The sequence below is a fragment of the Bicyclus anynana genome, chromosome 20 (genome assembly GCF_947172395.1).
Source record: "Bicyclus anynana chromosome 20, ilBicAnyn1.1, whole genome shotgun sequence".
Taxonomy (NCBI): Eukaryota; Metazoa; Arthropoda; class Insecta; order Lepidoptera; family Nymphalidae; genus Bicyclus; species Bicyclus anynana.
In genome coordinates, this window is record NC_069102.1 from 9,625,164 (window position 1) to 9,644,607 (window position 19,444).

At 37.8% G+C, this 19,444-nt stretch overlaps 2 protein-coding genes across 13 annotated transcripts in view; both read right to left on the bottom strand.

Annotated features, from left to right (window-relative positions):
* Window positions 1-133: 133 nt before the first annotated feature.
* Window positions 134-13,134, bottom strand: LOC112057982 (uncharacterized). The gene is made up of 9 exons (XM_024098612.2): window positions 12,358-13,134; window positions 11,576-11,811; window positions 9,744-9,844; window positions 9,111-9,218; window positions 5,399-5,521; window positions 3,756-3,942; window positions 3,252-3,467; window positions 2,704-2,914; window positions 134-1,763 (listed from the first exon to the last, which is right to left on the bottom strand). Exons 1-9 carry the CDS (start codon window positions 12,917-12,919, stop codon window positions 1,234-1,236), a joined length of 2,274 nt encoding a protein of 757 aa, XP_023954380.1. The 5' UTR covers window positions 12,920-13,134; the 3' UTR covers window positions 134-1,233.
* A 1,451-nt stretch (window positions 13,135-14,585) lies between these two features.
* The window catches only part of LOC112057979 (potassium/sodium hyperpolarization-activated cyclic nucleotide-gated channel 2), a 342,833-nt gene continuing 337,974 nt past the window's right edge, over window positions 14,586-19,444 (bottom strand). For all 12 annotated transcript variants that reach the window (XM_024098604.2, XM_024098602.2, XM_024098603.2 and 9 more), the window contains 2 exons: window positions 17,823-18,087; window positions 14,586-17,372 (listed from right to left, as the gene is read on the bottom strand). In XM_024098604.2, coding sequence (XP_023954372.1) covers window positions 16,756-17,372; window positions 17,823-18,087 — 882 coding nt within the window. In that variant the 3' untranslated portion in view covers window positions 14,586-16,755. The remainder of the gene's footprint in view (window positions 17,373-17,822; window positions 18,088-19,444) is intronic.

The window sequence follows — 19,444 nt, forward strand, 5'->3', positions numbered from 1 at the left end:
TATAATCGCCTCTGTTTCGACGCGCTAGTGACACGTCTAAATACTTAGTCTAAAATGTTTGCCACTGTGTGCATCATGATAAAATAGCAAACTATTCAAATGTAGGTGAAAAATACATAAATAAAACAACGAATAATAATTATTAGTTGCAATATATTACTTAAAACCTATACGGTTACATTAATTTTATTTTAATGTAGATACACTTAGAAATAAATAAAAAACAATATCACAGGTGATTTTTTTACGCTATAAATAAGAGGCATGATGACATGAATCAAGGCTGTATATCTTCAATCAATAAAAAAACTTGTGTCACTTTTTAATAAAAGCAGAGTGGTATTAGCCTGTCAGGCTCTAGAATCCAAAGCCACTTTATGACTTCATCTAGTTGTCTTTTATCTATGACTACTAAAGAATGAGAAAGACTGAGGTGAATTCGTAGCTCGCACGGTATAAAAATCGTTAAAGAATAGTATTACAGATCAATCTATTCTATACTAAAGCCCTACTCGATGTGTACTGTTACAACCAACAAACTAAAAATGAGGGTATAAATCACTAGTCATTTCACACCTAATAATAATTATAATTAACTTGTTCTTAAATTAATGAAAATAAATTCAATGAATAATTTAATTTATTATGAATAACACATTATAAACAAACAATACATAATTTAAAACAAATAAGTTATGAAATGGCATGCATATTATACCTTCATTTCTAATTTTTTTCTGAGTAGGGTGGAGGGGTAGGGTTTTGTAAGTATATAAAAATCCAAGCTAAATATATGACGCTCGTTTCGTCATCCTTATGTTCTAAAAGGTTGGTTATGTATAAAAGGTTTCTAATTGTGTTCTTATTATAAGAAAAGAAAGACTACCAACATTATAACCATATACATGATAAATTCTAGTATACTCACTAAAAATGGAATTTCTACTTTTTGAAATATGTGCAGTGAAATGGAATATCATTCTTGATAGCCCATTTTAGCACCAGTCCACAAGAAAACATCGATGTCATTTTATTGCTTTAGTTTTGAGAGAATTCATGTGCGTATATGAAATAAATACCTAATAATTATTATTATTATTAAAAAACTAGCATAACACTGCTCTCGGTGATAACAACCAAGATGAGGAGACGTTGGAGCCTTTCGGAGTACTCTTCTTCATATAACCAACAACATAATTCAATAAGTTGTTTAAAAACACTTAACACAATATATCAAAGCTGTGTAATAGAGAACGAACTATGCCGTTGCCTTTTAGATGGGCTTGGCATCACAGCATTTGCTGCACTGTTACTGTCCACACTTGTAACACTGCTCGGTGATAACAACTGGGGTGAGGAGACGTTGGAACCTTTCGGAGTACTCTTCTTCATGTAACCAACGACATAGTTCAATATGTTCGGTGGTAATGCAACAGGTGTCAACTTGCCTGGACCGTTTGCAATGTATGTTTGCAACATTTTCTTAGACGGTGACGATGGATCATTCACAGTTAACACAACTAATGATCCGTTTTCTATATTTTTCGGTATCTGCACTGAGTTTGTAACGTCTGGTGATTTCATTTGCGGTGTACTTGTTATGCTGTTAGAATCTTCTCTGGATCTAGAGGCTGAATTGACTATGGCCACTGTTGATAATGAAGGTAGAGGCGTAGTTGCTTGTTGGGACCGTTTCCTTTGGGTATTAGAAGTTATTACATTATCTCTGGCCTTAGATACTTCTTGGGCTTTAGATGCGCGATCTGTTGGTAAAAATAAGTTATGTTAATTAATATACTTTTGCGATGTCTATAACATACTACCGTATTAAGAAAAGGTGTCAAATAGAATTCAACAATAGTTGAAATGGGTTTATTTAGGGGATAGGGACTTTATTTTTATTATTATTCATCTGTTTAGCAACATCGCGTCTAGTATAACGCTTAACGTATACATATATTGTATAATGTTCAGTGATGCAAACATGACTATTACAAATGTGTTGACGTAAGAGTCAGCAACAAGAAGGTTGGCCCAAGATTGAACACAACTCTCCCTCAGTGGTGTAAGCGTAATTATACTATCCGAGGCTCGTGGCAATCATTGGACAGGGTCCCAAAAAAAATTTATCATCCTGTTTGTCGTTATTTCGTCTCCCTTGCATCGTATCGTAACCCCAAAAAGCGCTGGCTTGACATCGTGAACTGTTATTACACACGCGACTCAGCACAATGCAATGTGCGTTATGACGCAGATTCGCGTTTAAAGATTACGCAATACCTAATTTTTCGATATTGAACTATAATAATCTAAAAGTAGATTAATATTAGATCTCCTCGGAGGCACTAGCCTTCTTTGTAATATTTCCTTAGTATTTAAAGGGTTAATAATAGATTTATAAGCCCTCTAGAATCCACCTGTAAACAGTCGTGTCAGAAGTGGGATGATGATTATGGCTTCAGTGATAGCGTTGACTACTTTTCTTGGCAGCGGCTTCCGGCTTCCATCTGTACACGGTGATAGGGTACGGCGTTTTTGGGCATTAACAGGAATGTCACACAGATACTTATACACCAAGATCCCACTTCTGACACCACTGTTTGGAGAGTCAAAAAATCGAAAAATTGGATTCTCGAAAGCAGATAAGAAAGAAAATGTAGTAGACATCCTTGTGTCGCACAATCAAATAAAAAAGTTACTCACTTTGCCTCAAACGGGCGTCTTTATTAGCTTTCAGTCGTTCCTTGTCCGCTTGTTTCTGCTTGTTCAACTGTTCTCGCGCGATCTCCGCCTGCTTCGCTGCGAGCACGCGCTCCTCTTCGAACTCCTTCTTCAGCTGGGTGACGTCGAACTGTACGGACGCGCGTAATGCTTTCTCTATCTGCGCTCCGTTCTGTTTCTCCTCCTTTTTGAACTGGGTAAACGAATTTAGAAGTGAATATTTAAAACGGAGCTTGGCCAGTCCCAAAAACGTTTGTCGAAGTGGTTTACAAATTACAAGCGTCAATACTCTTTATGGGTTACTTGGGATAGGCGGGGAGAGTGACTTGAGTGGACTTGAGTGTTTGATATCAGTCAAAGGTACCTTTAACCCTACACACATCGTTCACAAGTGCGTGACTTCACTCAAGGTCACTCAAGTTTGATTTGTAAATTAAGTTGTCCTGACAAGTGTTGTGAATACATAACCTTTGTTCGACATTAGTTTTCTTATATTTGTAATCACCTTTGAGTCCTATAATAAATCTTACTTTAACTTTGAGCTGCTTCCTCGTCCTATGGGGGAACAGCTGCGCCATCAGGGAGAAGTCGGTCCCCAGCGCGGCGAGCGCGCGGTAGAACTGCACCGTCTCGGGCGCGCTCCAGCCGGCGGCGCGGTTGAACGTGTGCCGCTTGCCTTCGCCGCCCCACGCGCCTTCGTGTACTACTGACGACACTACGCGAGAGCTTTCCGTTTGTTTTATCACCTGCAAGGAGATTTGGTATTTTTTTTTTATTGGTGTATCCTCGATTGCGGGTGGTATTTATGTTTTTGTGAAGGGGAATGTGTTGGTATAAATAAGAGGGTATTTGATGATTCGAGCTCAGTTGATTGTTAGGCAGCGTTGACACCGTCACGCTGCCAGTCGCGTTAGTGATTTTGGCAATAATGTTTTGTGTTGTAATAGGGATGATGACAGTTTTTAAAATTGTATTTAGCATAATACGCTGAAGTGACATTAAGGTCCCCAGAAAATCATAAGAATTTAGCGTACCAAGCTCTGTTCGTCAAGAATTATTTCTCCTTTGGGACCCAGCTTTATCTGTGGTACTGGGGCACTCTCTGATGACGTTTCCGGACTTTCCGCTGGCTTCTCTGCATCTCCGTTTTTCTCTTGAGCTCTCCTCTCGGCCAGTTCTTTTTCTGTCGCTTCTTTGAGTTTAATTTCATCGTCATTTAACCTGAAAACATAAAAAAATGAGATTATTAAAAAAATTTAACAAGTTGGTATTCTTTTGTTTTCAGGGTTTAAAAAAATATTATTTTTAATTTTATGGAACATTAAATGTCATTCTTTTAGCTTCCTATTTTAGTACGTTACGTTATTAGGGCTTGTACACAAAACTGCGATGCGACGCGACGCGAATTCGCAACGCAGAAAATTACGACACGAATTGCTGCGATGCGATTTCGTGCGGCAAGGCGACTCCCAGGGTGACCATTCCTCCGACAACCATCAACCGTACTAAACGTATATTGAGTTGAAAACTAGGTCGTGACATGGATCATAAAAAGAAGTGTGCACTTCTGTTATTGCTTAGGAGACCGTACTAAAAATGGCGTCAACAAATGTGACGAAACATCACAGGAATGCGCGTTGCGAATCAATTCGCAAGTTCTTGCGATGCGTTGTGCGAGCTCGTAGATTTTTACGATGCGATGTCGCATCGCAGTTTTGTGTACAAGCCCTTAGCTTAGCAATTATTATATAACGTTGGAGTATGCTCGACTAGTTTCGAACCCGTACAGGGCCCTTAGCTATAATCTGGTTCTTGTAATGCGACAATTTAGAGTATGGACCGTGCCGCGTCGCAAGAACCAGCGCATAACTAAGAGCCCCGTATGAGTTCGAAACTAGTCGGGCATACTCCAACTTTAAGGGATTGTACAGATATTTCCACGCAAAGTGCTCCTATAATGATTCTGATTTTTACCTTATACTAATATTATAAAACTGAAGTGTATGATTGTTTGTTTGTTTGAACACGCTAATCTCAGGAACTACTGGTCCGATTTGAAAAATTCTTTCAGTGTTAGATAGCCCATTTATCGAGGAAGGCTATAGGCTATATATTATCACGCTAATACCAATAAGAGCGGAGCAAAGAAGAAATGTTTCTAAATCGTGGTTTTTTTTTCCTATTGAGAGCTTACGCCGCGTAATAAAGTTTCGCAAAAATCATGTATGACGGAATTGTTCCCTTTTAAAAGTTCAAAAAAAAAGTCCGCGACAGTTCCCGCGGTATTTGTGGAAAACTAAAATCGATCTATCGTAGAACGTTAGATGGGCCTCAAAGCGTCGTGGAATTGTTATTGGTTTCGCACATTGAGTACGTCATCTCTCACACATTTCTCCTTATTCATGTTGTGGCTTGTGTGTTTACACTTCCAAAATGAATACGAAGGCATACTTAATAGATTAAAACAAGAAAAAACAGTAAATATTTTTTTAAGTCCACGTCCACTCACAGCATGCTCTTGTTACGTACTAAGATAAGATGTGCGTGCACGTCTTTGGGTAATGACATAAAATTGTGCGTTCTTTAATATGGAGGGGCCCATCTAACGATTTATATCGATGCTAAAATCCACGTGGACGAAGTCACGAGTCCAAGTACAATATAATATGATACTTACACAAGGGGGTTTGTGGTGGGGTTGTAGAAAATGAGGTCGTACATGGTGAGGTTTTCGCGCTTGGCGGTCTCTCTCCGGCGACGCATCGCCATCCTGCGGCGGCATTCCTCTTGACGACGCATCCTGGTAACATTTAAAACTCTGTGGAATACTTGAAAAAAAAAAAACATCTAAATATTAAAGACCTCTTATAACAGAGCAATTACAATAAGACCAGCCCCTGTAGCCAAGTGGACGTTGATTCTCTTTCTACGATCGAAATGCTTCGAAAACTTGAAAAATTTATAGGAATGACATTTGCTATCGACAGGTTGATCATATGGTTGTAAAAAGAATTAAAGAAAAATATAAAATTTTAAAACGTTTTAAAAAATATAATAATCCAATGGATCAAATAGAATTAAAAATACTTAGTGACAGATGCAATAAAGCTACACGGGATGCCTACAACAATTATAATAAGGACCTTGAAAAGCAAATTCAGAAAAACCCAAAAGCATTTTGGACTTTCCTGAAAGGCAAGCGTAAAAATCCTAACTCCTATCCAGCTACAATGAGTTACGCGGGTAATATTTCAAACAACGGAGTTGAAATTTGTAATATGTTCTCTAGTTACTTTGCTTCCGTATATGATGATGATAATAGCTGTAGTATGGAATATTCTAACCATTTACAAAAAATCCCCTACTTAGGTATTAGCGAAAACTTTGGAACCATCGAAATAAGTCAAACTGAGATTTTGAAAAAGCTAAAAGACCTTGATATTTCAAAAGGATCAGGACCGGACAATATTCCACCAATATTCATTAGAAATTGCGCGACCTATCTTGTTGTTCCTATTTACCTAATTTTTAAAGCGTCATTAAACTCTGGTACCTTTCCAACTCTTTGGAAACAGGCAAAAGTTGTACCAATATTCAAGAGTGATGACGAAAAGGATATACAGAACTATAGGCCCATATCAATTCTCTCTGTTTTAGCCAAGGTCTTTGAGTCTTTAGTTTGTCCCCTAATACAAACATATTTCAAAAGTTTTGTCTCTGATTACCAGCATGGATTTTTGCCTGGCCGGTCAACTACCACAAACTTAGTTAGTTTCCATTCTACTTTATCAGAAGCTATAGACTCTCAAAAACAAGTAGACACCATTTATACAGATTTTAAAAAAGCATTCGATAAAGTACCTCATGCTCTTCTAGTTGAAAAATTAAAGTATTATGGGTTCTCAGGTTCGGTATTGCAATGGTTATCGTCATATTTGAATGAACGAACATTTTACGTAGTTATTAATGGTTTTAGCTCCTCGATAAACAAAATAACGTCAGGTATACCTCAAGGATCGCATCTAGGCCCGATTTTGTTTAATATATTTGTAAACGACGTTGTACTATGCTTTGAACAGTCCAAACCATATTTATATGCCGATGACCTAAAGATATCAAAAACAATTTGTTCAATGGCCGATTCAGTTCTACTGCAGAGTGATCTAAATAGACTTATAAATTGGTGCAAATCTAATGGCATGCAACTTAACCTTAATAAATGTCTTCATATTAAATTCACTCGTAAAGTCAATATATTTCAAACTCAATATAAATTAGATGGTAATAGTCTCAAGGAAGTTGACGTTATAAGAGATTTAGGAGTTATGTTTGACAGAAAATTAACCTTTTTGAACCATATAGAAAGTGTGATAAAGAAAGCGTCTAAATTACTGGGATTTGTTATGCGCCAAGGTCGATCTCTCAAAGAACCTAAAACTAAAATGACTCTTTATAATAGTCTTGTGCGTAGTCATTTGGAGTACTGTAGTATTGTTTGGCGTCCACATTACGCTACCCACCATGTAAGGCTAGAACGTGTGCAAAAAAGATTTATGTGGCATCTATCATACTCATCAAAAATTCATAAAACAGTAGTTTCATATAGGAAAAGGCTCAAGTATTTTAAAATGATAACCCTCGAACAAAGACGGGATTTGTTAGACCTAATATTCTTATATGTATAAACTGCTAAGAAATAAGTTAGACTGCCCTGAGTTATTAGGTAAAATAAATTTTAGAGTGCCATATAGATATCCGCGTTCTGCTATTACTCCACTTTTTCCACCTCACACCAGGACAGTTTTCGGCGCCAACTCCATCTTCCCTCGGCTATGTAAACTGTATAATAAGCTTAGTGGTTCACTGGATGTCAATTCAAATTCGCCAAACACATTTCGCAGGTTAATCATTAATAACCTGGTTAGCCAAGTATGATTAGCTTGTTTTATTAGTTTCCTTGCATTTTTTTTACTATTTATTGTTTAGTTTTTTTATTAATTTTTGATTATATAGTTTTAGATACAGAAATACATATTTAATTTTTTCTTTTTTGCTTTTAATTAGGATACTTTAGATTTATATTTAAGTTGTAAAATATAAGTATTTTGTTTTGTAAAATATTAGATGAAAGTGGTTTTGCAAGCAATGTTTGCTTTAATACGATTTTGCATACGCTAAGCATGTTAGTTCATAAGTTGATTTTTTGTATGTGTAAAAATATGTAAAAGTCGCTAGCAAACTTAATAAATAAATAAATAAATAAATCATGATCTGTCATTGATCAAGAGTTATATGCTGCTATATGAAAGAGTAAATAACTTAAATGTATACATCTACTGTCTATAATAAAACTATATTCTTCTTTTTTCTTTGTTAATTTTTTATTAAGTGCACTCATATTTTAATAAATAATAACCCCTATTATGAAACTGTGTCATATAGTCTACTATTTTAATTTAAATAACTAACTCGACTTTATTTTTATTCCCATACATTTTTCTAGTTTTCGAAGTGTTTGCGATCGTAGAAAGACAATCGAAGCGCCACTCGGCTACAGGGGTTGCTTCGTTAGACCCTCTGTCTAGAAAGTACAAGATCAATGATCTAAACGCGTTTGTAAAAACTGTTTCTATAGGATCTATGTTTCATTGTTGTATTCGTTTTTATTGTGTAATGAGCTCCCTAGGAAACCCTTTTGTAGTTAAATGGCATAAAAAACGGTCAACAACTTCTCTAGTTTACTAAAAGATGAAGTTTCCGCATTTGGCCAGCTTGGTGGGCTAAGGATCGAGTCTGATTCTGAGAGGAGACTCGAGTTCAACAGTGAGCCGAATATGAGTTGTTAACAATGAGCACACACAGCTCAAACAAACCACTTAACGGATTGGGCTAAAATTTAGCAAGCAGCTAGTTATTATGATGAAATTCACACTTCAAGTTTTAGTTTGTCAGGAGATTTTAGTTTGGGAGTTTTAGAGGGATAGCCTAGTGGTGAGGTGAGACGTGACAAACCTAGTAGTGGATATGACCTCTGCTTCCGATTCTAGAGGGTGTGGATTCAAATCCGGGGTATGCACCTCCAACTTTTCAGTTGTGTGCATTTTAAGAAATTAAATATCACATGTCTCAAGCGGTCAAGAAAAACATCATACCTGAGGAAACCTGCATACCAGAGAATTTTCTTAATCCTCTGCGTGTGTGAAGTCTGCCAATTCGCATTGGTCTAACGTGGTGGACTATTGGCCTAAGCCCTCTCATTCTGAGAGGAGATTCGAGCTCAGCAGTGACCTGAACATGGGTTGAAAGCGTTCAAAGCAAAATCGCGGGCACCATCTAGTTTTCAATGAGAACCTCCTCCTTTTTGAAGTCGGTTAATAAATAGGGCATACTTGTGAATTTGTTGTTTGTCTCTAACAGGCGACGCGGCGGCGGCGGGCGGCGCGGTTGCCTGGCTGACACTTGAGCAAACAGAGTCATTTCTAACTCGGCTCACATCTCTGAAACAATTACAAATTGATTATAAATACCTATTGTGTAGAGCAATTATACAAATTGTCTGGATGTCATTAACTAAATAAATAGTAGATTATACAAATAGTATGAGAGGTGTATTTAAAACTTGTGTGTACTTTTTATACTTGATACTTACTTATACTTTTTATACATTGAGTTTTATAAAAGAGTTATATGCTGCTATATGAAAGAGTAAATAACTTAAATAAACATGCATCTACTCTCTATAATAAAACTATATTCTTCTTTTTTCTTTGTTAATTTTTTATGAAACTTTGTCATATAATGTACTATTTTAATTTAAATAACTAACTCGAGTTTTCGACTAATTATTATTACCATTATCTTAAGTATAATATTATAATATTATTTCACAAAGCAAAGCAAAGCTTGTAAACTAAGCCTATTTGAAATAAATGGATATTGATTTGATTTGATTTGATTGTATACAAATGCTTAATGATGATGCAATCCAGATTATATGACTTAGATTAAATAAAATATATTACCTATTAGGTAAAGATGCCAATGTGTGCACATCATGTGTCTGTCGATCCTTTGCATTCAGAAGACCACGACGATTTTCATCTTCTGATTCACTCGCACTGCCCTGTGAATTTATACAACTTATAGAACAAGATATCTCTGGGATTTTAGTCATTGGTGAATGGAAACTAGGCAGGGACTCGTAAGGTTATGTTTTGCGAGTATTTACAATCTGTACATGTGAGTAAATAATACTATAATAATACTAGCGGACGCCCGCGACTTATGTCCGCGTAGAATAACGAGATGATGATGACGGAGTTTTTTAAATTGTATATAAGTTAAGAGTATGCTAATAGTAAAGCAATTTTGTAAAAGTAACAGGGTATCTGCGATCATTACTTTCGGAGCTACAGGGATTTAAAGGGTCAGATTTGCGGCGCTGCCACGTATCGTTGAAAAACGCCCCATACAAAATACGAACGAACGAACTAATGACGTCGTAGGTAATGTAATGATCGTGAGATCTGTATGTGCGTTCAAACAAAATTACTAATATCTTTGTTATTTGTGCGTTTATGTTTATAGTTCATTATTATAAAATGTCACATTTAATGTAAGGAAGCTAAAACTGTATGAATTTTCATCTAATTACGATAAAAGATTTTTAATAGATTTTGAAATTTTATAATCTCATTTATTTTGCATATATCCAGACAATCTTTGTTTTTTATGTATAAATTAGTTAACGTTGACCTTATTTACCCGAATGTATCATAAAAATCAATATATTCAAACCTAGTCATTATCCTCATTCAGTTTTTCACAAATCCTGTGTGAATCATGGATTTTTCTGGGATAAAAAGTATGTTAATCCAGAGTAAAATCTATTTCCATTCCAAATTTCAGCCAAATCTCTTCAGTAGCTGCAGCGTAAAAGAGGAACAAACATACTTACACACTTACAAACTTTCGCCTTCATAATATTAGTGTGATAGTGTGATAATCTAACAAATAAATTGACTAAAAGTCACTATATGATATGTGGGAGTGGGTATGACAGGACCACCGGCAAAATCTCCTATATATATAATATATTTCCTTGACATCATCAGACCTTGGCTTCACCAGAACTGCAGCAAGTTATATATTGATATGAGTATCCAAAGCTGCTTTAATAGGATCTTATCAATGTTGGCTTGGGAGGGAGAAACACAAGCAGAGAGAATAACTTGGTGCAGAGCCCTGGAATTGTGACCAACAGGAATAGGGTCACAATTCTAGGATTCAAAGATTTTTCAAGATTTTCTCTCTGCCATGCAATGGACCTGGCATCCGTATGGTGAATGCATGTAATGCTAATCTTAACATGTTAATTCTCCCTCTTAGTTAGTGTTCTAAACCAAAGTCAGGTCAAGTCAGGGATACAGAAAAAACATTTTGATTGTTTGATTTTGCCTTTGATTCATTAATTCTGACTGCAATTTATTTGATTTATTAGTACAATTGACAAAAAATTAAATTCTTACCTAACTGGGCAACCAGTCTTTTAGTGAGTTGATGCTTTCCATTTCAATAGAAAGCTCTGTCTAATTGCTAGTGAAAATATTATTCATAAACTAGCGAAACCGGTCAAGCTTGGCTTTGACTTATGTGCAATTCTTCCATATCCTTACCCTACCTTACCCCTACCCTTAAGATCTATAATTGACTCTTAAACTAAATTTTATGGGAAATAGAAAAAATTTTCTCAACTTTTAAACCTTTCCTATACCTCCACGAACATTTCAAGACCAAGATAAGATAAATCCTTTCAGCAGTAGAGAGAATTAATTTTTATATATATATAATATACCTGCACACTATTCCTTCTATGTGGTCCCAATCTTGGTACCGGACGTAGTTTAGGGCGGACTTTGCTCGGTGACGGAAGAGGTACAATAGGATCAAACAACACTTCAGCATTCTCTGATATGATCTCATTTTTCAATACATCAATAGGCTTCTGGACTTTGGTAGCAGGTTTCAGAGGGACTATGCCATCCATTGCTTCATCATCAGTACTTTCGTTAACACTGGGTATACTGTAATCTAAAATATTGTATAGTGTAATAGATAGATTACTTTGCTAGTTTACGTCCAATGAATACCTAACATTGAGAAGTTTTATAAACTTCTATGAAGAATAAAAGGCAACATCTATGTTAGATGAAATCGTACAGCCAATTATAAGCCTAATATGGTAATATATTATTTTAGTTTTGTTCCAAAATTTTTTGCATATAAAGTTGAATCTGTAGATATGGCAGAATTTCAAAAATAAAGTTTTAAGACAAACAAATGCTCTACGGTTTTCTAGTGTTTCAAAGTCTGAGATTATCATAAACATCAGATTTATTTTGGCTGGTGGGAAGCTTCGGCCGTGGCTAGTTCCACCCTTCCGACAAAGACATACCGCCAAGCAAGTTAGCGTTCTGGTATGATGTTGTGTAGAAACCAAAAGGAGTGTGGATTTCATTCTACTCCTACCAAGTTAGCTTGTTTACCATCAGGTGAGATTGTAGTTAAGGGCTAACTTGTAGAGAATGAAAAAAAAGATGATATATATGAAATGAATATTTAGCAAAAAGTACCTACCATCCCTAATATCCTTCCCAGGATTTTTAGCACTATGATCAATTTTGCTAACAATTCTCTCTGCAATTTGTAGTTCATTATTATCACTAATTTTACATGGTGTGGGTGTTCTGTGGGGTGTTTGAGGTCTTGATATATCTGAGCTCCTGATAACTTTAGGTGACGGAGCGATAGGCGATGCAAAAGTTTTCTTAGGGCTATCCTTTCTTGCTGGCGATGCGAACACATTACAATCGTATTTCTTGTTATCTACAGAGAGCACTTTATCTGGTGTGTGTGGAATTATTGGCGTATTTGCTTTGTATACACTATCAACTGTTGCGGTTTTACTTGAACCTGGATTTTCTGTGATAATTAATTTTTCTATCCCGGTATGAGCGATGTTATCGTCAGTTTTGGCCTCTGTAACATTTTTACTACGAGGCGATTTCTGATCCAACGGAGTACGGGGACTTTTAGTGCTTGTAACTGGTTTGTCCGTTTTGCTCTCTGCCACCACAGCGATTTTTCTTCTTGGTGGTAAAGAAGTAACAGCTTTAATTCTAGCTCGTCGAGTGGACATCTTGCAATTACTTATTTCCACGTGTTTTCTTTCAAGTAATCAAAAGCAGTCTGTTATTTTTAAATCCATTTATTATAACATCTATCACTATCACATTTTCAATTAAATCTTGATTGAAATTATCGCGGAATTCAAACGGGACGCGAAATTATCCAAAATTACTCAATTCAAAACAGTAAAACACACAAGCAAACGCAGTGTTACGATAAATAATGACATTGACATTGACTTTTTACATGTCACTTTGTGGATGACATTGACAAACACAGATAAGTAATGTCGCAGACAAATAAGAAAGATATATAGACAGACTAGCTGACCCGGTAAACGTTGATTTGGCTTCTAAAAAACGAACAATGTGACACAAGAATTTAATGGTTTTGCATTCGTTCAATAAAGAGCAACCCGTGCGCAATTAGAATAGGATGCGATCTTTAGGAACTGAGATGCGCCCGCTCCGCCAGTCATCATCAACGTTGAAACCTTGTCAAATTAAATTAAGTAGTGTCCCTACTTTAGTACTTTGACAAAGTTCCAACTTCCATCCCATTCTTATCGTAGGAATTTAATTATATTACTAATCTGTGAACCCTCGGAATTGTGGCGAAATAGACTCACCACGCTGTTCGAAGGTGGCTTGACGGGATCAGCGTGATAATGTTTGGCTTCATAACTGGTTTAATGATAATAGTTTTGAATGAAACCGACGGTTTATCAACAATCATGTAAGTACATGATATGCTATATCTACCCATTTTTTGTTCAAAATACACAAATCTTGAAGTATCCAATTTAATAACCCCGATAATATGACCTTTTGTCATTCAATATCGTGAGCTAACTTTGTAAGAATCTAATAATGTTGGAAATAAGTAGTCTGAACAGGATATGATGTCACTCGACTATCTCGTGTTGGCTCGTCCCGACGCTAGGTGGCGCTGGTTGTTTCCGTATAGAGTGGAAGTGGTTGGACGGAGGAGACTGGTGGGGTACGTCGCTCGACGTACAGTCGGTGTCAGTTGTTTAGCTGGATGGTCGATCTGCCAATATTTCTCGTGGATCGTAATTATTCTGAGTGAGGCAATGAGAATCTCTCTTTGTCTCTTGAGTAGTGAATTCTGTTTTGTTACCGACTTCAAAAAAAGAGGAGGTTGTTAATTAGTCGGAATCTTTTTTTTGGTTACAGTTTGATTTGTTAGGTAGGTACTTAAGTTGTCCTGACAAATATTGTGAATATAACCTTTGTTCGACATTGGTTTTCTTATTTTTGTAATCCACTTCTGAGCCTGCTAAAAATATGTATACAGAAATTTAAAGACTTTTAATTCAAAGTTTTTTTATAATAAGAAAATTTGATGAAGTTAAACGAATAAATATAGGTGAAGCGCGCTTAATAAGCGCTTAAAATATATAAGGGCGCTTTGTAGTGTTATATTTAGAAATTGCATTAAATATTGTTATCTTGGTTAGAAAACATGTATCTAAAAAGAAGTACGTTTCTCTTTTACATTATTCCGATGATAAGTTCTTTAACAGGCTTACTTTTCTTGGCAAGTAACTTCGGCCTATTTATGTAGATACTTACTTGTATCTTGTAGATATTATATTTTGGTCTGTTAAAGACACGTTAGTGAATAATTTGGTTTGTGGGTAATAAAACAGGATATGTTTTTCTCATTCTTTAATGCATTTCCTCTAATTTTTTTGACAGCGATGAGCACTTTTGGTGAAAATAGATACCAGAAATCAGTATAATATAATATAACTATTTAATAATTAACAGTATCAATAAAAAAAATCTCTTGATTTAATATAGGTTTTCTCTTTGTTTATATTCAGCAGATCTCAACTTCACAATAAAAATAGATCTCTCCTATAAAATTTATATAATTTACAAAAGCGGTTAGATAAAACAACAGTAAATAAATGCCTCTGGGGGTAAAACGCAATTATATCCTCTCTTTGTAGATCAATTGACAGGCGTCACTCTGTTTAGTTAACAGTCACTGTATAAATATCCTCGAGTACAAAGTGTCGGTGTGAGTCGCCAAAACTGAGAACTAGGCTGCATTCATCTACTAATAAGCTACTGCGTATTGGTTCGTCATTCATTATCTATATTATTTTGGCTAAAAAGTCAACATTTGCAAAATTATTTTTTTTACAAATCGTCATGACACTATAAGAATTAGTCAACGATGAAACGTGCCAAGATGCGTCGCCGGCGGCGGTCGGCTCAACGGCTACTCTACGCTAACCGTAGGATATGTTACTCGTTGCGGTCAACTATTTAACGCTAAGAAAGTTAAAAGTTCGTGAAGTGCTTTCAATAACCACTAATCGCAGAAAAAATCGCTATATAGATAGAGTAAAAACAAGATCTCAATCCAGCAAGAAACAAGCGTCGCTCATGCATGTGTGCCGTGTTGAGTGTCGCCGAGCCGGCAGAGGCCGGTCGCAGCCGCTGCTGCTCTACACTTACCGCGTGTCGAGTGCGAGATTCATCTACTCCATCGCATAACGTAAACTAGAATTTATATGAATTACAAACAGCGTCATCTGTTTACAGTTGGTGTTTTATCTCGTTGCAATTAGATGGCGTTAGTGAACTTAAGTTTTCATTTAACAGAAACCGCGCCATCTAGTTGCAAGTTGTTAACAACACAAAACACAATCTGTAAATAGGTGGCGCTGTTTTGATTCCATAGACAAGTTTACGTTGTAGTTTGTACGCGATCGGTTATTTAGAATCAGTAATCACGCACTCGACACACAGTTTTCCGTCCGAATTTGTTATCGCTCTCCCTACTTACTCGTACTAAATGATCACTATCGACAATAAATTATTTTCACCTACAATTAAAACAAGGTACGAAGTGTTGTAGTGCATCGAGAAACGAGACGTCCCGCGTCGCGCGCGCGCGATAATTGACTGGACAGCTCCCGCGAGCGTCCCCCTATCACTTCTATAAAACGGACCGCACTAAAGGCGAGTCCTCTTTAATATTACAATATTTACATAAAGAAACGGTTCGAAGCTCTACAGATCCACTTCTACTTAGGAAACCGAGACAAACGGTAGGTCTGATATCGGTAGTTAAACTACTTAATAATATTAATAAAAATAAGAAAGCGTCCGTGTGCTATGGAATCGTGAGGTTTGTTACATTGTGCGTCGCTTGTGCAGCGCGACAGCTGCGCGTGGGCCGCGGCCGCCGCGCGTCGCGTCGGTATGGCACAGTCGGGCGCGTGCGGCGCGCGTGCGGCGCGCGGTCGACGCGCGGCTGCGCGCCGGTCTACACTCTTCTACGCTCCACACTTTACATAATTATTAACAATTCAAATATATAATGACGTCACAATCGTTACACCGGGAACGTTGCATTTACATCGTCAACGTTCATAACTCCGCGAACGAATCGTAACGCATCCGTCAACAATATAGGTCTATTTCGTACGCCAACAGAGCATAAAATAGTGATATCTTTACATTTCAGTCTAGTCTATATAATTAATCATCTCTTTAGTGGCAAGGTATCTCTATAAAGACTCAATAGTTTCGTCCTTCAATATAATAACAGTTATATCTATACAACCGGAATACATCGCGTATCCGCTTCCTCGCAGCGTCAATGATATAAAATTTAACCTAATATAACACAGGAGAATTAAGTATAAGATCACAAAATGAGATTCAGCGGGCGCGGTGGGCGCGCGCCCGGCGAAGTCGCAGCTATAATACTCTGTCTACGCTACAACTAGCGAGGCGACGCGCTCGCACTAAGCCTAGTATTGCTATCGGGGAGCCGCGGGCGCGGCTAGCACAGCGTGCGGCGTCAGGGGGCGATGCCGGCGTCCGACTTGTGGAAGGCGGCGGCGCTGGCGAGCGGCGGCGCGGCGCTGAAGTCGTGCTCGGACTTGGGCCGGGGCAGCGCCGCCGCCACGCCGAGCCCGGGCAGCGCCACGCCCGCCATGCGGCACGACGCGGCCTGCAGCGGCTGCAGCGCCAGCCCCAGCGAGCGCTCCGACAGGCGCGCCACGCTGTCGTCCGACAGGCTCACGTGCTCCGCCTCCGCCGCCAGCGCGTTCACCACCGCGTTGATAGTGTTGCCCTCCGACGTGGTGTCGTCCTCGCGGTGCGCCACCAAGTTGGGGTTCTTGCCGATCTTGTTGAGCCTCTCGGCCGCCACGCTCTCCATCGTCCGCCGCATCAGGGGGTACTGATCCAGCACCGCGTTGAAGTGGTCCACGGACAGCGAGAACAGGTTGCAGTACGTTTCGGCGCGGACGGAAGCGACTCGCCGGGCGTTGGTGAGAAGACAGATTTCGCCGAAATATGAGCCGTCGGAGAGGCTCGTCGCGACTTCGCCGTTGGCCATGACGATGTCCACGATGCCTTCTTGGATGAAGTACATTTTGTTACCGATGGTTCCTTCTTTGATGATGATGTCACCTGTAACGGTAAATTAAAGATAATTAAGTAACAGATAACGGGCACGCACTTCGAAGAGCCGATGGTCGTTGCGGTCCCAAGGTGGTGGAATAGCAATCCCGCAGAAAGCGCAGTGTTGGTCGACCAGGTGGAAAGGAAATCATTGACAAAATTAAACGCATATTTTAACCACCCACTTTAGAACTTGCCTTCCTTTAGAACAAAGAGGAAAATGGAGATAGGTCTCACTAGGCTGCTAATGCAAGCTTAACATTTATGACTGAGGAATTTATGTGTTCTTGAGGTATGGTGGCGTGAAAATACCAACTTTTTTCTAATTCCTGGCTATGAACTTTTACTGACGTGGAACCCAAAACCACATCATCCAAAGATACAGTAACCACTGGTCCAATGAGACTTTTTAGGTATATTAAACAAGAATATGGTGTAGCAAAGATAAACTAGAATTACCCGGTTGGAAGACTTCATAACGTAATTTTGTGACGACGTCCGAGACGAAGTTAGAGTCGGCGTTCGCAAAGAATGGCACAGACGCCACGAGCGACCGGCAGTTGTAGTTGATGACGTCCTCTCGAAGCTTTTCACTCAACTCGCCGAGAATCAATTCCTCGTCGAAGAACTTCCCTTGGTATCGGTGTTCGAAGTACTCTGTGATTCTTTGACGCATTTCCCGAGGTAGTTTTCGGTACGCCATATATTCTTCTACTTGTTTTACCTGTTATTGAAAATTGACAATTATTAGTTTTTGTTTAGGTTCTAAAAAATAACAGGCACACCCAAATTTTTGCTAATAAATATCAGTTGTGCACTTAAAAATCACTTTTCAAATTTTCCAACTCATATGTAATGTAAGGTTAAACTCTATCTACAATTTGGACATTTATGCCAGGCAGATGATGGATTAGTACGGTACAAAATATACCAGGGTATTGTTTATAGAAATAATATGAAGAATGTAAGCTGTCATGAACACCCGTTAGTTAAACAATTAGTGATATCTTGGTACAACAAAAACAATTATCTAAAGTGTTGCTCAGTTATCCATGGAATGATAAGAAGATGTGCAAATAAATGAAAAAGTGAGTATATAAACAACAACTAAAAAATATATACGACGAAACGACCATTCTCTTTATACTCACGTCGAGTCTCTGAAACAGGCAACAAGGACTTTAGGATTAGTTGTTAAGATGATATTGGTGACGTTGATGACGAATGAAAATCATTTATCTGCACAAAATCGAAACTAAACATATGGATCATGAAGTTTGTTGAATTATCATTATTAATTAGTTACCATAAGGTGTTCATAACAGCGTATCCCTATGGTTATAACTAAAATATAGATACCTATGTTGATGTGGTTTCAATGTCTACTTCTATTGCACAAATGAACGCTCTAAGTGAAGAAGAAACGTGTATGCGGAATCTGTGACGCATGATATATACACTCAGCTATATTTTTATGGTCATAACACTTGTGCTTGGTTACATTCATGACGGATGGGTGTCAATGAGGAGGTCTATTAACAGACTCGCCTAGAAAATGCCTATTATTTTTGGCATTAAAAGGAGTTTAATAATATAGGTGGCAAGAATCACAGACGCCGAAAGGGCATTCAATTCTTTAGCTTTAAAGGATTTAAAACGTTTGTTATGACTTAATCGACTGGATGTCATCTATTTAGGAATGCCATCGGTTACGGCATTTTGTTATCCTTTGGTAGAAAGGCGAAGCAAGACGACAATATCGCAGAGTTTCTGCGCACAATTTCTAAATTAGTTACGTACAGAATATCCAGTAAAAACCCAAAGGCTTATACGCCGTGGAATCACGGATTCCTCATAAGTCACTCATCCCGAGTGTAGAGTACACTTATGAATTTAATTCAAAGTAGCAGACGCCATACCCAGTACCCGTTTCCGTAGAAACTCGGGGATAAAATATAGAATATATCAGCCGGGGATAGTGAAGTTTCCCAAAAGTGAAATAATTTTTCAAATAGGTTGAGTAGTTTCGGAGCCTATTCAATGAAACAAACAATAAAATCTTTTCTCTTTAATTAGTATAG

What these genes read in the sequence shown, in the direction of transcription:
- LOC112057982 (XM_024098612.2), bottom strand. Translation starts at nt 12,919, where the DNA reads ATGTCCACTCGACGAGCTAGAATTAAAGCTGTTACTTCTTTACCACCA. An exon ending in TTGGCATCTTTACCTAATAG is followed by an intron (nt 9,219 to 9,743) that starts GTAATATATTTT and finishes TAATTGTTTCAG; the next exon opens with AGATGTGAGCCGAGTTAGAA. An exon ending in GGAAGCAGCTCAAAGTTAAA is followed by an intron (nt 2,915 to 3,251) that starts GTAAGATTTATT and finishes TCGTTTACCCAG; the next exon opens with TTCAAAAAGGAGGAGAAACA.